Below are 19,309 nucleotides of genomic sequence, written 5' to 3'. Positions count from 1 at the left end.
TCAACGCACTCACCACTCTCTGAGTAAAGAACTTACCCCTGACATCTCCTCTGTATCTACTCCCCAGCACCTTAAATCTGTGTCCTCTTGTGGCAACCATTTCAGCCCTGGGAAAAAGCATCTGACTATCCACATATTCAATGCCTCTCATCATTTTGTACACCTCCATCAGGTCACCGCTCATCCTCCTTCGCTTCAAGGAGAAAAGGCCGAGTTCACTCAAACTATTCTCGTAAGGCATGCTCCCCAATCCAGGCAACGTCCTTGTAAATCTTCTCTGCACCCTTTCTATGGCTTCCACATCCTTCCTGTAGTGAGGCGACCAGAACTGAGCACAGTACTCCAAGTGGGGTCTGACCAGGATCCAATATAGCTGCAACATTGCCTTTCGGCTCCTAAACTCAATCCCACGATTGATGAGGTCCAACACACCATATGCCTTCTTAACCACAGAGTCAACCTGCGCAGCTGCTTTGAGCGTCCTTTGGACTCGGACCCCAAGATCCCTCTGATCCTTAATTTAGATCACTTTGTAGAGATCTGTTTTCACTTTGACACAAAAGAGTCTATTTCTGTTGATCAGTGCCAAAAAAGCCGAAGAAAATCCACTGAGATATCATGGTCCCTTCTGGCAATCCCCCACCTTCCTATTTACCTCAGGAATTGGGCCTCAGTCCCCTCGTTTAGTTTCCAATCACTCCCAGGTTCCACTAACTACACACACCTGCTTTCCATCAGAAAAAGCAGGATAAAGACCCTGTGATCACAACAAGGAGCTGCCAGTTCATTGGTCAATTCGTGTCAGTAACCTTATTTCATGGTTCTTGGGACCGCCAGTTCTATGTTTAGCATCGCTCCTGAATGCCGATTCTATGCTCACTATGTCAATAACACCTCCCGACTCTGCCTCCGCGTCCGTGTTCTATCCACCGCCATGCTCGTGTGAGATCAGATTCAATGCTGTAAAACAATAAAACATGAAAAGGTACGGGGGGGGGGGGGGACTGGTGAATATTTTTTACAGGCACTGTAGAATGGATGTGTAGAGAATGTTTCCTACATTAGCACTGCCTCAGAATCGAAGGGCATCTCTTCAGAACAGAGGTGAGGAAGAATTTCTTTAGCCAGAGGGTGGTGAATCTGCGGAATTCATTGCCACATTTAGCTCTATATCAGGTATTTCTAAAGTGGAGGTTGATGTGCTTTCAATTAGTAAGGGTGCTGACAGTTACAGGGAGAAGGCAGGAGAATGGGGTTGACAGGAATAATAAATCAGCCATGATGGAATGACAGCAGACTCAATTGGCCAGATGGACTAAATCTGTGCCTATGACTTGTTGTCTAAGAACTTTGTAACACCCTCTTTAATCAAATACAGTGTTCTTCAGTATGGGGATACTCACCATTGGCACAGAAAGGGCATTGCAGAAGAAAATATCAGCAACTGCCTGAAATATAAAAAATTCATTTTAGAAAATAGAACATCGAGCATTACAGCACAGTACAGGCCCTTCAGTCCATGATATTATGCCGACCTTTTAACCTACACCAAGATCAATCTAACCCTTTCCTCACACAGAGCTCTCCATTTGTCTTTCATTTTCATTTTCAAATTTTTCCTCTCTCCACTCCGCCTTAAAGTCACCGACTCCTATTGGGGTGTTGTTAAATAGGGGTACTCTTCCCAGAGTACTTGTTCTTCAGCTTCCTCTTGAGACTAAGGTGTGAGCATCAGCAGTTCAATTCATGATCTTCACATGCATTACGTCCATCAGTATTTCATAAGACACTGATCTGGGGTAGGAAACCTGGTCAATATAACCATATAACATATAACAATTACAGCACGGAAACAGACCATCTCGGCCCTTCTAGTCTTTGCCGAATGCTTATTCTCACCTAGTCAAAGACTAGCCCAGCCAAGTGAACGTAGATGGGAATTACCAGTGGCCACCCATTTTAGAATGGCATTTCAATTCCACCCCATTTCCATTCTGATGTCTGTTCATGGGCCTCCACTACATTGAGGCCCTTCCCCTCCACCACCCCCCCCTATCTTCTCACTCCGGTTTCTGCCCCTTCCTTTCCAGTCCTGATGAAGGGCTCAGCCTGAAATGTTGACTGTTTATTGTCCTCCATAGATGCTACATGACCTGCTGAGTTCCTCCAGCATTTAGTGTGTGTTGCAGGGGTTTGGACTTGAAAGTCTCATGCATGGCAGGAACAGCTGTTCTATAAGCTATACTATACTTGAACAATCTGACCCACTTTTCTCTTCTATAAGCCATGCCTTTAATACAGGCTTTCCATTTGACAGTGTAGTTTCCTCCAGGAGCTCCAGTTTCCTCCCAAGTGGAATTTATTTATGTATTGAGATAGCAGTGCAAAATAGGCCCTTCCAGACCTTCAAACTGAGCCACTCGGCAACCCTCGCCTAATCATGGCACAGTTTACAATAGAAGTCAAGTCAAGTCACTTTTATTGTCATTTCGACTGTAACTGCTAGTACAGTGCATAGTAAAAATGAGACAACGTTTTTCAGGACCATGGTGTTACATGACACAGTATAAAAACTAGACTGAACTACGTAAAAAAACAACACAGAGAAAAAAGAACAACAACTACACTGGACTACAGACCTACCCAGGACTGCATAAAGTGCACAGAACAGTGCAGGCATTACAATAAGTAATAAACAAGACAATAGGGCAGTAAGGTGTCAGTCCAGGCTCTGGGTATTGAGGAGTCTGATAGCTTGGGGGAAGAAACTGTTACATAGTCTGGTCGTGACAGCCCGAATGCTTCGGTGCCTTTTCCCAGACGGCAGGAGAGAGAAGAGTTTGTATGAGGGATGCGTGGGGTCCTTCATAATGCTGTCTGCTTTGCGGATGCAGCATGTAGTGTAAATGTCTGTGATGGTGGGAAGAGAGACCCCGATGATCTTCTCAGCTGACCTCACTATCCGCTGCAGGGTCTTGCGATCCGAGATGGTGCAATTTCTGAAACAGGCACTGATACAGCTGCTCAGGATGCTCTCAATACAACCCCTGTAGAATATGATGAGGATGGGGAGTGGGAGATGGACTTTCCTCCACCTTCGCAGAAAGTAGAGATGTTGCTGGACACATAGATCTTAGAGCAGTGCAGCACAGGAACAGCCATCTGGCCCACAATGTTATTCCAGGCCAGCTAAACACCAAATTATAAAAATACTAATCCCTCCTAACTACACAATGTCCATGTCGCTCCATCTTCCTCACATTCATGTGCCTATTAACCTACCAACCAGTACATCTTTGGACCATGGGAGGAAAGCCACACAGCCACAGAGAAAACATACAAACTGTTTGCAGGCAGCAGTGGGAGTTGAACCTGGGTCACTGGTACTGTAAAGCAATGTGCTAGCTGCTATGCTACCTTGCCACCTAGTATCTATGCTATAGTATAAGCTATCTTATGTGTCTATATTTATTGTGTGCTTTATCTTACTGTGGCTTTTTATTGCCCTGTATTAGATCTGCAGTAACAATTATTTTGTTCTTCCTTATAATTGTGTGCTGGGAATGACATTAAACAATCTTGAATGTACTATACCTTTTTGACATCTGGCACATCCAGAAAACAACACGAAAGTATATCATACATTTTCCCAACATTGTTCACTGAAACACGGAAGATTAGAATTAGAACTTCTTTTTCACTGACAAATGTAACGTTTATAGCTTTCTAGAAGTAGTACAGTGCAAAATATTAAACAAACATCATGAATTTCAATAAATCAGATACATAAATAATACACAAATGAACAATAACAGATAAATTAAAAACAGATAAACCAATATTTTTTTTTTAATATTTCCTATTTTTGTTCACATTTCTTTATCTTGCTTTATCACACAATACTGACAAATCAGGAAAAGAGTTGTTCTGTGGTTTATTGCTGTGAGGATTGATTTTCTCTGCCATCTGTAGAAATGAAAAAGTTGGCTTAGAGTCTAGAGAATTACCAAGGACTCCAATGTTCATGCCGTTCAGTACTTCCTGAATAGGCCCATAGATGTCAGTTCCAGCGGTGAAGTCAGCCTGAATAATCTTGGTCTTTTTGCCGTGTTTTTGTTCTGTAATTACCCATAAAAAAGGCAAGCATCAATTCAGAGTTCCGCCACATGCACTTCCATCTTCTTGCACAATCATACAACATAGAAGGAGGCCATTTTCTCTGCACAGCATCTTTGAAAGTGTAGTTCTGCCAATTTAGTCTCACTCTTCTCATCTTCCCCTGAAAAGATATCTCTGCAATCATTTATCCAACTGATTTCTACTTTATTGCCTCCCTTGAGGTATAATCTATGCCATGGGTTCCCAAACTTGGGTCCACAGACCCCTTCTTATTGGCATTGTTCCGTGGCATAAAAAACCCTGGGGTAGATTATAACTCACTATGTAAAATACATTCTGCTCCTCTGCTTACCTAGTTCCTTTGTAATGGCCACTCGTTATATTAATATTGACTGACATTGTCTTTTCAGAACCCTTTACAATTCATTAAATCTGCCCTAATTTTCCCCTGTTACACTGTGAACTTCCCTGGTTTATCTCACCTTGTAGCAAAGTCCACTTTCGGATCATAAGATATAGGAACTGAATTCGATCATTCAATCATACCTGATTTATTATCCCTCTCAACCCCCATTCTTCTGTCTTTGACAATCTTACTAATCAAGAGCCTATCGACCCCCAGTTTAGATATACCAAATGGCTTAGCCTCCAGAGCCATTTGTGACGTTGAATTCCATCAACCTGGGGTCCATTAGTTAATGGCAGGGGTCCATGGCAGGTTGGGAACCCCTGGGCTAAAGAAATTCCTCTTCATTTCCTTTCTAAAGAGACACCCTTCTATTCTGAAGTTGTGCCTTCAGACCCGAGACTTTTCCACGACTGGAAACATTCTCTCTCCACATCTACTCTATCCAGGACTATCTAAGCAACATTCCAGGAAATTTTTATTTACTAAATATATGGAGTGGATACATCGTCTTCTAAAGCAGTATTATCCACTACAGCTCAGTAGGGTGAGCAGGGCCTTTATCAGATTCTGGGGGATCTTGGCAGAGTGGAAGTGGAGAGGATACCTCCTGTAGGGGAACCTGGAACCAGGGTCATTTCTAAATAAAAAGGGGGTGGTCTCAAGATGAGAGAGGAATCTTTTCTCTCAAAGAGGATCACGAGCATTTGGAATTCAATCAAGGGTGGTGGAAACAGGATGCTTGGATATTTTAAAGCAGAGATACATACATGCTAGATAAAAAGGGATTAAAATATTACTACAGGAGAGGGGAATTTGTTGTTTGAAGGAAGTCCTATTCTCAGTATATTTTTATTCGCAGAATTTGATTTCTTCTGTACAGCGATGGTTTATCAGTCTTTGTTCACGTATATTTTCTCTAAATACAATGGTATGTCTTTATTTTTTCTCGGAAAGCCTGCAAGGAAATGAATCTCAAGGTAGTGTATGTTAACATATATGTACATTGATAATACATTTTGCTTTGACTTTGAGATGAGGATATAGTCAGTTCAATCATGATATTAATGGTGCAGTAGGCTTAAGTGACCTAGTTGCCTATTCACCCGCACCCCATTCATATGTTTGTAAAAATCCTCTAATCCTCAGTAAATATCCTAAAGCACTGCGCTCATAATTACCGTAGTCACAATCCCCCAGAAAAGGTTTATGTGTCTATGTCATTTAGCCCAATTTATGAGGACTATTTGGGGTATATGGGGCATCCAGGGAGGGGTATAAGGGGCTTGCATTGCCCATTCTGGGACAGCTCACTCACATCTGGTCCCCACTGGACTTACAGCCCTAACCTGTGGCTCCAAGAAACTGTCTGCATACGACAACAGTCACACCCTGATACACCACTTCAACAGGAAAGCTTAACCAGGTGAGGGTAGCCCACAGGCCTCATACCTCAATGAGGTAGGACATGCTTGTCGAAGAAGTCAGCTCCAACAGACTGGGAAGATGAGATCTATATTGAGATCCAGCAGCCAGGAAGGCAGTTCTGCAACGTACCATGGAGAGCAAAGGGCATGACAAGACAGAGAACTTCATGGTCATCCACTGCAGCCAAGGTAGACCCCAGCTTGTGACACTCGTTCGAAGGACCCTCTGAGGTCCAGAGAGTGGAACTGCTCCAATGCAACGGCTTTTCCACTTTAAAAACTCTCCCTCACAGATTTCCTGTCATCATCAGACACGACAGACTAGCACTATCCCAACTTCTTACACCCCTCCCACTCACTCTGTCCAAACCTGTCATTCATAAAAACACACACTGGCACCAATCACTGAACACCCAGATACAATTTTCAACAGTGCACAAGGTACAGAAGACAAAAGAAAATTTCCATTTTCCCTGTGTCAGTAAAGTGACCTGTGCTCATCAACACATAACTGTTGATTGTACTACTGTCTCTTGTGAAACAGGAGGAATAATTTCTAAAGACCATATTATGTTAAGTAGTGAGGCATGGATTACTGGCCCACTGCATCTTAAATTTTGATAGGTTCGATCCAGACAATTAGTTTTAAAGTTCAAAGTAAAGTCATTATCAAAATACATACGTGCCACCATATACAAACCTGAGATACATTCTATTGTGGGGATACTCAACAAATCTATGTAATAGTAACTATAACAGCATCAACGAAAGACCACCCAGCTAGGGTGCTCAACTAGAGTGTAGAAAACAACAAACTCTGTAAATGCAAATGTAAGTAAATAACATAAATAATAAAAACATAAGATAAAAAGTCCTTGAAAGTGAGTTCATTGGTCGTCGGAACTTTTCAGTGATGGGGCAAGTGAAGTTGAGTGTAGTTATCCCCTTTTCAAGTTCAAGTTACTTTTTATTGTCATTTCGACCATAACTGCTGGTACAGTACACAGTAAAAATGAGACAACATTTCACTACATGAACAATACAAAAACTACGCTGAACTATATAAACCAACACAAAAACTCCAGCCCGCCCGCCTCGCTTCCACTTCCACACACACCGCCTACGACGTCCCCAACTCCGGCTACCGGAATCAAGCGACTCCAAGGTCTGCAGGCCCAATTCCCTCAGCAAGCTGAGGTCGCGCAATCTACCCAGCAGATTTGCATGAAGGTTTGTTTTTGGGCGAACTCTGTAGTGTAGCAGTAATTGGTGATGGTAGATAGTCGCTCTGTTATGCATTGCCCTAAACCCTAATTGTTTTAAATTTAAAAAACTAAATTAAAGTAGCACCAGATCCGAAAGGTCACTGCTGCCATGTGCCGCGCTGCCTACATTTGTTCAAGAGGCTGATGGTTGACGGGTAATAACTGTTCTTGAACCTAGTGGTGCGAGTCCTGAGGCTGTTGAGAAGAGAGCATGACCTGGGTGGTGGGGACCCTAATAATGGATGATGCTTTCCTATGACAGCATTTCATGTATATGTGCTCAATGGCTGGGGTGGGGGGGGGGGGGGTTGATACTGGGCCATATCCACTACTTTTTTTAATAGTATTCTCCCTTCAAGGGCATTGGTGTTTCCATACCAGGCTGTGCTGCAGCCAGACAATATACTCTCTACTTACATCTATAGAGGTTTTTCAAAGTTTTAGATGTCATGCTGAATTTTAAGAGCAAATATCTATCACAGGCATGAAGGGCCGAATGACCTACCTCTTTGGAAATCGTTTTCTTCCTTACCTATTTCTTCTGCTGTGGTTTTCAGCTTCTCCAGTGACCGGCTGATCAGCACAATATTAAGGCCTCTTCTTGCCAGCTGGGAATCAGGAAAAGAAAAAACTGTACTAATCCAATGTTGTGCTAAAGACCAAATGCCCAAGCCATTAATCACTGCTCTGAAAACATGCCAAAAGGTACGAGGAGCAATGGTTTAAATTGTTGGATTAGTATCCAGGAATCTAGTTGATTGATTCTAGCAGGAATTGAACTATCTAACTATATAAACACAAGATTTCACCAACACCATAACACCACAGAAGTAAGCCATTTGGTCCTTTGAGTCTGCTCCACCATCATGGCTGATTTATTATCCCACTCAACTTCTTTCTCCTTTCTTCTCCACGTAACCTTTGACGTCCTTACTAATCAAGAACCAATCAACCTCTTCTTTAAATATTCCCAATGAGTCAGCGGTGGCACTGCATTCCACAGATTCACCACCATCAGGCTAAATAAATTCCTCCTTATCACTGTTCTAATGGGAAATTTTTCTATTTTGAGGCTGTGCCCTCTGGTCCTAGACTCTTCCGCTATTGGAAGCATCCGCTCTACATTCACTGAGACTTTAGCAACTTTCCCCATTAAAGACAAGACAATGTCTCTGGTAAAAAAGCACAGCAAAGAGAGAATAGTTATAGAAAATAGAACATCACAGCTCACAGTACAGCATAGTACAGGCCCTTCAGCCCACAATGTTGTGCTGACCCCTTAACCTACTCCAAGATCAATCTAACCCTTCCCTCCTATATAACCCTTTACTTTTCTACCTTCCATGTGCCTGCCTAAGAGTTTCTTAAATGCCTCTATGTACCTGCTTCTACCACCACCCTGGCAGGGTATTTCACCAGTATCTGTGTAGAGAACTTAAACTGACATCCCCCATATGCTTTCCTCAAAAATCACTTAAATCTCTGCCTCCTTGTATTAGCCATTTCTGCCCTGGGGAAAAGTCTCTGGCTGTCCACTCAATATATACCACCTATCATCTTGTATACCTCTATTAAGTCACCTCTTATCCTAGCCCTTCCCTCCCACATAGCTTTCGATTTCTCTTTCATCCATGCCCCTATCTAAAGAATCTCTTAAATTTCCCCAAATTAGACAGTACATAAATTATACAAATCAAGATACTTGCTGCAGCGTTGTTAACAAATCTTGATTGGCAAGAAAGATACTTCAGTTTCTGATCATATTCCCCTGAGATGGACCAGCAGTAACCAACTCACTCTTCTGCTGCTTAACTGATCTCGGGACATTACTTGGGCCACCATCATTGTCTACTTGTGGAAAGAAAGGGAGCTGAGCTTGGCTTTCCTCTTCCAGCCACAAGACTAGTATTTAAAGGTACAGCAGCTTTCTAAGTCAAAGTGATATGTGATTTGAAAGGCAAACAGCAGGTATTAATACCTTGTCCTAAATGATAAGACCCAGATTTAGGGGGTGTTACTGGTGAATCTGGTGTGGGGATACGTCTCTATCAAAGGCACTCCTTCCTCCACTAGCCTGCAGGTCATTCTTGGACAAAGTGTAGTACCTCCTTAGCCCCCTCCCATCAGGGTCATGTGAAGCCAAGGGAGCAAGTCCTGTTTATGCAACCACTGATGCCAGGCAGACAGTCTCTGGAGTATTGATAATGGCTGGGGTCATTAGAAGAAGACAATGGGAAACCACTTCTGCAGCAAAATTTGCCAAGAACAATCATGGCCACAGACACATAATGAATGAATTGATTAATTGTCGCAGTGGACTTTGTAGATGATGTATATTGTGACCATGGTATGGCCACGAAGGAGGAACAAAAATTTGTAATGAAAATATAGGGGAAATAATTTAAGGTGGGTCACCAGAAGCTAGGTAAAAGAAATAAGTTTTAAGGACTAGCCTGAAGGAACAAAGGTGGATATGTTTACAATTAGGTTCCAGACTAAAGGCGTGGGAAAACTGGAGTGATGGTGGAATACAGGAGCAGTACTTGAAATGGATAGGATGCTTCCATCACACACTGGACTGCTCTCTACAGTTATATGGTGAGATAACCATGGCCTTTGGAGTTTGATAAAGTTGAATCAGAAGGAAGAGGGAGAGTACTGACTGCACGAGTCTGCATGTAAATATAGATCAAACCACATTTCTGTAGTGGTTCAATTATAAGAGGAGTGCTATTGGGATTCATTTGCTTGTTCTGCCAGAGATCTAACATGGTTCCAAGAAAGTTGAAGCCACCTCCTTTGCAGAATCATTTTATAAAGACAGACGGAGTCGGAGATCGACATTACCTCGTGAGCATAGGCTTTCCCAATCCCGTTTGTCGCACCTGTAACAACTAGGAAAAAAGATTTAAGACGTATTTTACTGAAAACAGCACATTTTAAAAAATGCTTTTTCAAAGCACTCTGATAAAAACAAGATAAAAATAGAACATTGGAGATAATCATTAGGCTTGTAGCGGTTACTTGAAATGCAAATCACAACTGTGGAGAAACTGAGTGATGCACCATCAATAACTCACTCTGAGACGTAAAAGCGAGGTATCGGCTTTTATTGACTGGAAGAAGGAACGAGCAGTGAGTGACCACCATACTACATCCTGGAGACTGAGAGGCAGGCTCAGACCGCCATCACCTTTATACAGAGGTCTGTGGGAGGAGCCACAGGAGCAGTCATCAGGTGGCGTGTCCAGACAGGTATATGTAGTTCACCACACTGAGTGAGGGAATTTACACCGCATGATGCACTTCTAAATAGCTGAGTTCTAAGTCACAGGCAGCTTTATTACAAAACCAGCAAAGACGAGCAACAAAGATGAAAGATTAGAAAAGCAATAAAAAACTAATGAAAATCAAAACCAGCTGCTGGATGAACTTAGCAGATCAAGCAGCTTCTGTAGAGGCAAAAGGATAGTCAACATTCTCGAGATTGCATCGGGACTGAGTGTTCAGAGAGAATATGGGCAATGTAAGGAGGTGAGAGGGACGGGTCAGTAATCAGTGAATGCCTTCCCCGTCATTTTGAGAGATTTCAACCAAGCCAGCTTGAAAAAATCCCTAAATAACTATCACCAACATATCACCTGTAGGAGCAGAGCAGCCAACACACTGGACTACAGTCATACTACCATCAAGAATACTTACTGTACCTCTACTTCCTGAGTATAGGCAGAGACTGAAGACTGCAGCACTGGTAGAGAGAACCAAGAAGGTAGGGACAAAGGAGGTGGAAGAACCATTACAGGATTGCTTTGAGGCAGTATTCAGGGATTCATTTTGCAATGAATGAATATGCCACAGTTGTCAATGACTTCATTAAAACCTGTGTGGATGGCTGTATGCCCACAAGAATATACTGCACATATCCAAATCAAAATCCATAAATGAACCAAGAGATCCATGGTCTCCTGAAACCTAGATCAGTGGCATTCAGTCTGATGATGCCGGACTTATGGAGGGGTATCTCAAGAGTAAAAGAACAATTCTGATTGAGGTTGGAGATGGAAGCAGATTCACGTTAACCCTGGCAGGCTTTGCTGGCCATTCCTTCCTACAAAGCAAAACCCAACATCATGAACTCGTCACCAATTTGTTGTGTCTGTGCACAACTACATATCAATTAAATAAAAGCACGCACGTGGGAGATGGCTTTAACATTGCAGCGAGGGAGGGAGGACAATATACATGCATAGTGGAGGGGGGGTCATTGCTCTAAAAGAAATAGATTTATACATTACATCAACATTTAATACCATCATTCCAAATAAACTGATTCCTAAGCTTGGACCCTGGGTCTTAGCACTCAGATCCGCAGCTGGATCTTCAACTTCTTCACAGACAGGACCCAGGCCGTAAAAATATGGGACAAGCTCACCTCTACAATCACTCTGAGCACCGGTGCCCCACAAGGCTGTGTACTCAGCTCCCTGCTGTACTCACTGTACACCCATGATTGTGTAGCCAAGTTTCCATCAAACTCAATATATCTTTGCTGATGACACCACAATTGTAGGCCGTATCTTGGGTAATGATGAGTTTGAGTACAAAGGGGAAATTAAGAACCTGATGGCATGGTGCGAAAACAATAACCTATCCCCCAACGTCAGCAGGATGAAGGAATTGGTTGTTGACTTCAGAAGGAGTAGCAGACCGCACGGCCCCACCTACATCGGTGGTGCGCAGATGGAACAGGTCAAAAGCTTGAAGTTCCTCGGAGTGAATATCACAAATGACCTGACTTGGTCTAACCAAGCAGAGTCCACTGCCAAGAAGGCCCACCAGCACCTTTACTTCCTGAGAAAGCTGAAGAAATTTGTCCTGTCCACTGAAAGCCTCACTAATTTTTATAGGTGCACCATAGAAATAGAAAGCATTCTTCTAGGGTGCATCACAACCTGGTATGGAAGTTGTCCTGTCCAAGACCAGAAGAAGCTGCAGAAGATCATGAACACAGCCCAGCACATCACACAAACCAATCTTCCGTCCTTGGACTCACTTTACACCGCACGCTGTCGGAGCAGTGCTGCCAGGATAATCAAGGACATGACCCACCCAGCCAACACACTTTTTGTCCCTTTTCCCTCTGGGAGAAGGTTCAGGAGTGTGAAGACTCATACGACCAGATTTGGGAACAGCTTCTTTCCAACTGTGATAAGACTGTTGAGCAGATCCTAACCTGGATCTGGGCTGTACCTTCCAAAGATCCGGACCTGACTTGTACTACCTTACTTTCCCTTTTCTTTTTCCTATTTTATGATTTATAATTTAAAGTTTTATTATATTTATTATCAATTTGTACTCCAGAGAGCATGAAGCGCAGAATCCGATATCGCTGTGATGATTGTACGCTCTAGTATCAATTGTTTGGCGACAATAAGACAGTAAAAAACAATAAAACATCGAGGATCCATCCTGGGCCCAACATATCAATACAGTTACAAAGAGGCACGATGCAGCTATATTTCATTAAGACTCTGAGGCCATGTGAACGTCATCAATGACACTTTCAAATTTCTACAGATGTAGTGTGGAGAGCATTCGGACTGGCTGCTTCGCTGTCAGGTATGGTGCGGGTTAGAGCTGCACAAGCTGCAGAAAGTTGTGGACTCTGCCAGCTCCACCATGGGCAGTCGCCTCCCCGGCATCCGGTGCAGATACAAGGAGTGATGCCTCAGAAGAGTGGCATCCATCAGCAGCAACCCCCATCACCCAGGACATGCTCTCTTCTCTTTGCTGTCATCGAGGAGGAGGAACAGGAGCCTGAAGCCACACACCCAACAATTCAGGAACAGCTCCGGACTTTGAACTTTGAACAGCTTCTTCCCCTCAGCTATCAGATTTCTGAATGGACATTGAACGTGACTTCACTACTTTGTTTTTCTCTTTTTGCACTGCTTTCTTAAACCTTTTAATAAAATGAACAGTAGCATAGTGGGTAGCACAACACTTTACGGTGCCAGTGACTCGGGTTCAGTTCCTCTGCTGCCTTATGCCTATACCCAATCATGGGATAGCTTTGGGAGTAAACCCTGAGGAAAGATCCAGAGATGGAGTCACTAAGCAGTCCTACATTGAGTTCAACACTGACTGGCAACTCCTGCGATTCTGCTGGTGCCAAACTGTATCGGCCTCTGCCATTCCTTTGAGTTCATCAGGTGCATGGAGAGGGGGACCTTGCTACAACCATGCTCTACCCCAATCAATGGAGGGCCGTATTTAGCTCTTCTGACGTGCACTTTGCATGCACACTCCTCTGACCACTATGTGGAAATCAGACAGGATGGTGTACAAGCATATCAGTGTGATGAAATTAAAAGCTTTCGATAACTATGAGTTACAGCTGTGCAGAGCTGGTCATATCTCGTGTAACTGGTCGCCGTACTCTTCATGAGAAAATCAGATTACTCGAGGTGCTAGTAGGCCATCAGAAGTTCTGGGTGTAGCAAGGAGGCAATAAATCAATAACACACACTTCTGGAGGTACGTTTTGTTTGTAAAAAGAAAAGCTCTGCAAAATATTGACATGAGTAAGTACAATTCAAAATTCCAACATTCAGTTTAGGTTCCAAATCTATCAAATTCCTTTTAAATAGAATCAGTAAGATTCATTAGAATAACCTTTATTACACCAATTTCTCTAATTAATTAGATCTTCCTCTTTGAAGATTTACAGACTAACCTTTCCTTAGTTAGAAAACCAGATGATAATAATACTATTCTTAGGTATTATAGTTAGCTTCAGTTTTCAGTTCCAGCCAGTATAATTACAAATTCAAAAATTATATATATATATAGCTTAACTTCTTTCACAATTCTCCAACATTACAACTTTTAGACAAAGTAAATCTCGTTCAGTAACTTGTCAAAGTCTTTACAAAAATACTCAGTTCTTACAGAAAATCAAATTCAGATCTTTCGAATGAAAATCAACTTTTACATCCAACCATATTACTCTACGTCAATCACTCTATGTCATGACACATTTCGTTCCTGGCTGCTTCTTCGATGTTGGGTGGCTCGCCATCTTGTCTCTTAGTTCGTTGGATGAAATAGTGGCTCATTCATGGAAAGTCGATTCACAACATTTACACAGCAAAAACCTGTCCAGATCCCTTGCAAACACGAGGAAATCTGCAGATGCTGGAAATTCAAACAACACACACAAAATGCCGGTGGAACGCAGCAGGTCTCAGCTCGAAACATCGACAATGCTTCTCCCTATAGATGCTGCCTGGCCTTGGTATGATTTAACAGAACTAATTCCCGGTGAGACGGTAGAGATCTTGGTAAACTTGTTGGAACAAGTGGAGCTTTCTAACATTACAGTTTTTAGGGTTAAATTAACCTGGGTTACATTTGCAATGGGCAAATAACTGTAAATTAGACTGTATGCAAACATTGTAAAACAATTAAAAATGATCGTATCTACAAATTTGAGACTCGGGATAGAAATGGCATTCTCAATTGACTGCAACAGAACTTCAGCAAAAACAAAGCACAATCTTACCAGCCCAATCTCCAAAATATGTCAGGTCCACCTTCCAAAATTTGGAGAGAATATAAATCCTGATGCCATACAGCAGTTTCCAACTGTACTTCACCAAATAATAGAGGCATGTCAATGCCCCGATCAGTGTCACGGCTGAATTCCCAGAAGTGTTTGTAAACAGAAACATTTTCAAAAATAACCTTGGAATGTTTAACGCCTGCCTTCTCTGGACTCTCTCTGTAGTTTATTTACACAGTGAACAGTCTGCACATGCACAGTAAACTTAACCTTTGATCAGTTCTAATTAGACATTTCTACGTGATTGGCAGTTCGGTCATGTAATCATTTGTTTGCTTTAACATAAATTAATTTGTGATCTTTGTACTATAACCGATCAGAACTCTGCAATCTGTTTACATTTGGATAATGTGCTTCTTTTTCACTTTGGGGCAAATATACTATTTTTCATATCATACTCAATTTGCCAAATCATTGCCACTTATTTAAGTTCCTGTTGTAAGTTCCCATGTCTTCTGCACAGCAGACTTTCCGGGCTACCTTTGAGCTGTCAGCAAATTGAGCCGATATTGAGGGGAAACCACTCCTACCTTACTTCAAATATTTGTCAACAAGCTTTCTCTGATCTTTTTGACTGGACTTTGTACAGCATGGGACCTTCCTATCCTAAAGCATACAAAACCACTTGGACAGCTGGCAAAGCCATGCCCCCAGGCTTATTGGAAAAATAAGCAACAATTTGAGCATGTGTGTCATTTTTCAGGCACAAACATGTCAGTCTCAAAATTCCATATGCTTTCGAACGGAATCAGTATGAGGAAATATTAAGCATTTGAGATGCATTCCGGTGGTTAGAAAAGATCCCACAACCATGTAAAGAAGACAGATAATGTTCACCTTTCAATCAACATCATCATTTGGGACATGCTCTCTTTTCATTACTATCATCAGGGTTGCTGTACTGAAGACCCACACTCAGCAATTCAGAATGACTTCTTCCCCTCTGCCATCGGTTTTTTGAAACACCTTTGCACTTTGTTATTCCTTCTCTTTGCACAATGTATTTGCTTTGTAACTTGGAGTAATTTTATCATTTTGCATTGTGTTGCTACTGCAAAACACCACATTTCACGTCAGTGATGACAAATCTGATTCTGATATCATTAAAAGGATTTATTTGATTTTCTCCTCTACTGGAACCACACTCTTCTTACAAGGATTTATCCCTCGGTCAAACAAGATTACAGATGGCTTCTCCTGCAAGCCTGCCACTTTACATAATAAATAGTTACCTGTCTGAGAATGGTATCAGGTTTAGCAAGTCATTAGCAGAAACTCCTTGTGTCCACTTTCTACTGCACTGATTAAATTCATCAAACAGTTCACAAAATGGTGGGTGCAAGGACAGTCTCAAAAAATGGCTGGTTCACTGATTGTCATTCCTTCAGTCCAGCACTGTGAACCATTTACCAAGACAGATTTTGGCCACCTTTTCCTCAGTGCTCATCAGACAAAACACCAACTAAACCCTGGCTACTATCTGACCAGTTTTTCTGAAGCTGATACGTACATCCTGTGGGCAAGCATGTGCTGTTTTTCGGGATGGTATTGAAAACCTCAAATCCCTGAATCAGGATCACTTGTAAGCCCTACATCATAGAAGGAGAGCAAGTCACGCAGTCTTTGCTGTTACCCTGAGGTTGGACTGTTCCCATCCTTCCCTCTGAAGCCCTGCCGGCTACCCACGCCTGAAGCCTTGCTGGCTTCCTCACCTGCATCACCGTCAAGTTCAGCCGTCGGAGTGAAACCGGAGCCTTGCCATGCCAACAGAAGGAACTATCTATCGTTGAGCTTGGAACAGTCTCTTTGTGTCCCTGTGTTTAGTGTCTGTGTATGAGTCCCGGCCCTACGTCCTGTCCCCAAGGAGGGGTCCTGACTCTGTGTAAACCCCGGCCCTACGTCCTGTTCCCAAGGAGTGCTCCAGTCCAAGGCTCCAAGGAGGTTCCAGTCCACATCCAAGGCTCCGAGGAGGTTCCAGTTCGTGTCCAAGGCTCTGAGGAGGTTCAGTCCATGTCAAGACCCAGGTTCCGGGTCCCTGTCCAGTCTCTGGCTTGGAGCCATTGTCCAGGTTCTTAGTTCCTATTTACCACTTCTAGTTCCTCACCCAAGTCCCACTTTGCAATTCTAGTCCTAGACCGCGCCCTATTTCCTAGTCTTGTCCAGGGCCCGTGTCTTGTCCAGCATCGTTTCTTCCCCACTTCCCTTGCTTTCTTGATACACCTCGTCCTCTCCCTAGTACTTCAGTGTCTGTGTCTCACATTTGGGTCCGTTCCCAACGCCCACCTTATGACACACCTATTAGATCCCTTCTGATTCCATCAAAACTGTCCAAATTTGAATCTCAATCCAAGGACCAGTTCCAGCTTTCTCTGTAATTATCTTGGAAGTAATGCAATGACGATCAATAGATCCAAAGCATTCTCTTACACATAAACTTTGTCACATGCCATGTTTCATTCTTTAAGAGGAAATCCAGTATCGTACTCTCTCCAGTTGGGACCTCTACACAACGATTAAGAAAACCTTCCTGAACACATTTTTCAATCCCTTTAAATTATGGGACACTGTCATGATGTGGAAAATTAAAATCACCTGCTATCACAAACTTGTATGTCTTGCAACAGTATGCTTCTTCTAGAGATTTCTTCCTCCAAATCCCACTGACTTTTAGGAGCTCTATAAAATAGACTGGTTATTATGGTCATCACTTTTTTTATTCCTCAGTTCCACCTTTATTGCCTCAGTAGCTGAGCCCTCCAGTATGTCCTGAGCACTGCCATAACATTCTCTTTCCCTTTAATTCTCCCCACTATCATCATATCTAAAACTACGGAACCCTGGAACACAGTCCACCCTGCAACCAAATCTCATTGGTGACTACATCATAATCCACCTGCTGATCAATGCTCTAAATTCATCTGCCTTACCTACAATACATGCATTGAAATAAATACATCTCAGAATATGTTTGTCATTACTGATTTCTGTCTTTGCTTGTAGGCTTGATATCTACTAACCCCACAGTCAGTCTACTTGCTGACATCCCACACTGTTTCCTACCCCCTGCAACTTTAGTTTAAACCCTATAGAATAGCACTAGCAAAGAGAAGAAGGCATGTCCAGGGTGATGGGGGCCCTTAATGATGGATCCTGTCTTTTTGAAGCATCACTCCTTGAAGATGTCTTGGATGCTGAGGAGGCTAACGCCCATGATGGAGCTGAATTTACAGCTTTCTGCAACTTATTCCGATCCTGTGCAATGGCGTGCCTCTCATTCCAGCCAGTTGGAATGCTCTCCACAGTACATCTGTAGAAATTTGCGAGTGTCTTTGATGACATACCAACTCTCTTCAAACTCCTAAAAATATAGCCACTGCCGTGCCTTGTCTGTAACTGAACCGATGTGTTGGGCCCAAGATAGATCCTTAGAGCCTTTGGTACCCGGGCGCTTGAAACTACTCACCTTTTCCATTTCTGATCCCTCAATGAGAACTGGTGTATATTCCCTCCTGTTAGCCTTTCTGAAGTCCACAATCAATTCTCAGATCAGAATCAGGTTTAATATCACTAGCATATGTTGTGAAATATGTCTTTGGTCTTACTGATGTTGAGTGCAAAGTTGTTGCTGTGACACCACTCAAGCAACTGATCTATCTTGTTCCTCAATATCTTCTCATCACTATCTGAAATCTGAACAGCAAATTTATAGATGGCATTTGAGCCATACAGTCATGGATGTGGAGAGAGTACAGTAGTGGGCTCAGTACACATCCTTGAGGTGCGCCGGTGTTGATTATCATCGAGATGGACATGTTATTTCCAACCTGCCAATGGTCCTCCAGTAAGGAAGCCTGGGATCCAGGTGCACAGGGAGACACAGAGGCTCAGGTGTTGCAGATCTTTCATCAAAACTGAATGAACAATGTGTTGAAAGCTGACCTGTAGTCAATAAACAGCAGCCTGACGTAAATATTAAGTGTTGTCTGGGTGATTCAAGGCTGCGTGAAGAGCCAATGAGATTGCATCCACTGTAGACGTATCGGCAAATTGCAGTGGGTCCAGGTCCTTGCTTAGGCAGGAGTTGACTCTAGTCATAACCGACCTCTCAAAGTATTTAATCACCATAGATGTGAGAGCTACTGGACAATTAGTTCCCCTCCAGTTCTTCACATTTGTGCAGGACCAACCTGCCCTGGAATGATCCAAAAATCTGAAGCCCTCCGATCTTAGCCACGTGTTACACTGCACTATCTTCCTAAATCTGGTCTCTCCAGCACATAGGTCAAATAACAATCCTGATGTCACCTCTACAGGTCCTGTCGTTTAACTTAGCACCTTACTCCCTGAAGTCATTTTGCAGGACCTCATCATCCTTACTTGCCAATTCCATTGGTACTGATGTGGACCATGACGTGTGGCTGCTCAACCTCCCCTTTAAGAATGCTATGGAGTAGATACATCTCTGACC

The 19,309-nt window shown here is 42.8% G+C and overlaps 1 protein-coding gene across 2 annotated transcripts in view; it reads right to left on the bottom strand.

The window, feature by feature from the left end:
- LOC140729343 (very-long-chain 3-oxoacyl-CoA reductase-B-like) overlaps positions 1-15,019 on the bottom strand; it is a 42,844-nt gene extending 27,825 nt beyond the window's left edge. For both annotated transcript variants that reach the window (XM_073048986.1, XM_073048985.1), the window contains exons 1-6: positions 14,782-15,019; positions 10,065-10,111; positions 7,750-7,825; positions 4,008-4,118; positions 3,595-3,662; positions 1,404-1,448 (exon numbers count right to left, since the gene is read on the bottom strand). In XM_073048986.1, coding sequence (XP_072905087.1) covers positions 1,404-1,448; positions 3,595-3,662; positions 4,008-4,118; positions 7,750-7,825; positions 10,065-10,111; positions 14,782-14,950 — 516 coding nt within the window. In that variant the 5' untranslated portion in view covers positions 14,951-15,019. The remainder of the gene's footprint in view (positions 1-1,403; positions 1,449-3,594; positions 3,663-4,007; positions 4,119-7,749; positions 7,826-10,064; positions 10,112-14,781) is intronic.
- Positions 15,020-19,309: the final 4,290 nt, after the last annotated feature.

The sequence above is a fragment of the Hemitrygon akajei genome, chromosome 6 (genome assembly GCF_048418815.1).
Source record: "Hemitrygon akajei chromosome 6, sHemAka1.3, whole genome shotgun sequence".
Lineage (NCBI taxonomy): Eukaryota > Metazoa > Chordata > Chondrichthyes > Myliobatiformes > Dasyatidae > Hemitrygon > Hemitrygon akajei.
This window is presented reverse-complemented; position numbering and strand designations above follow the sequence as displayed.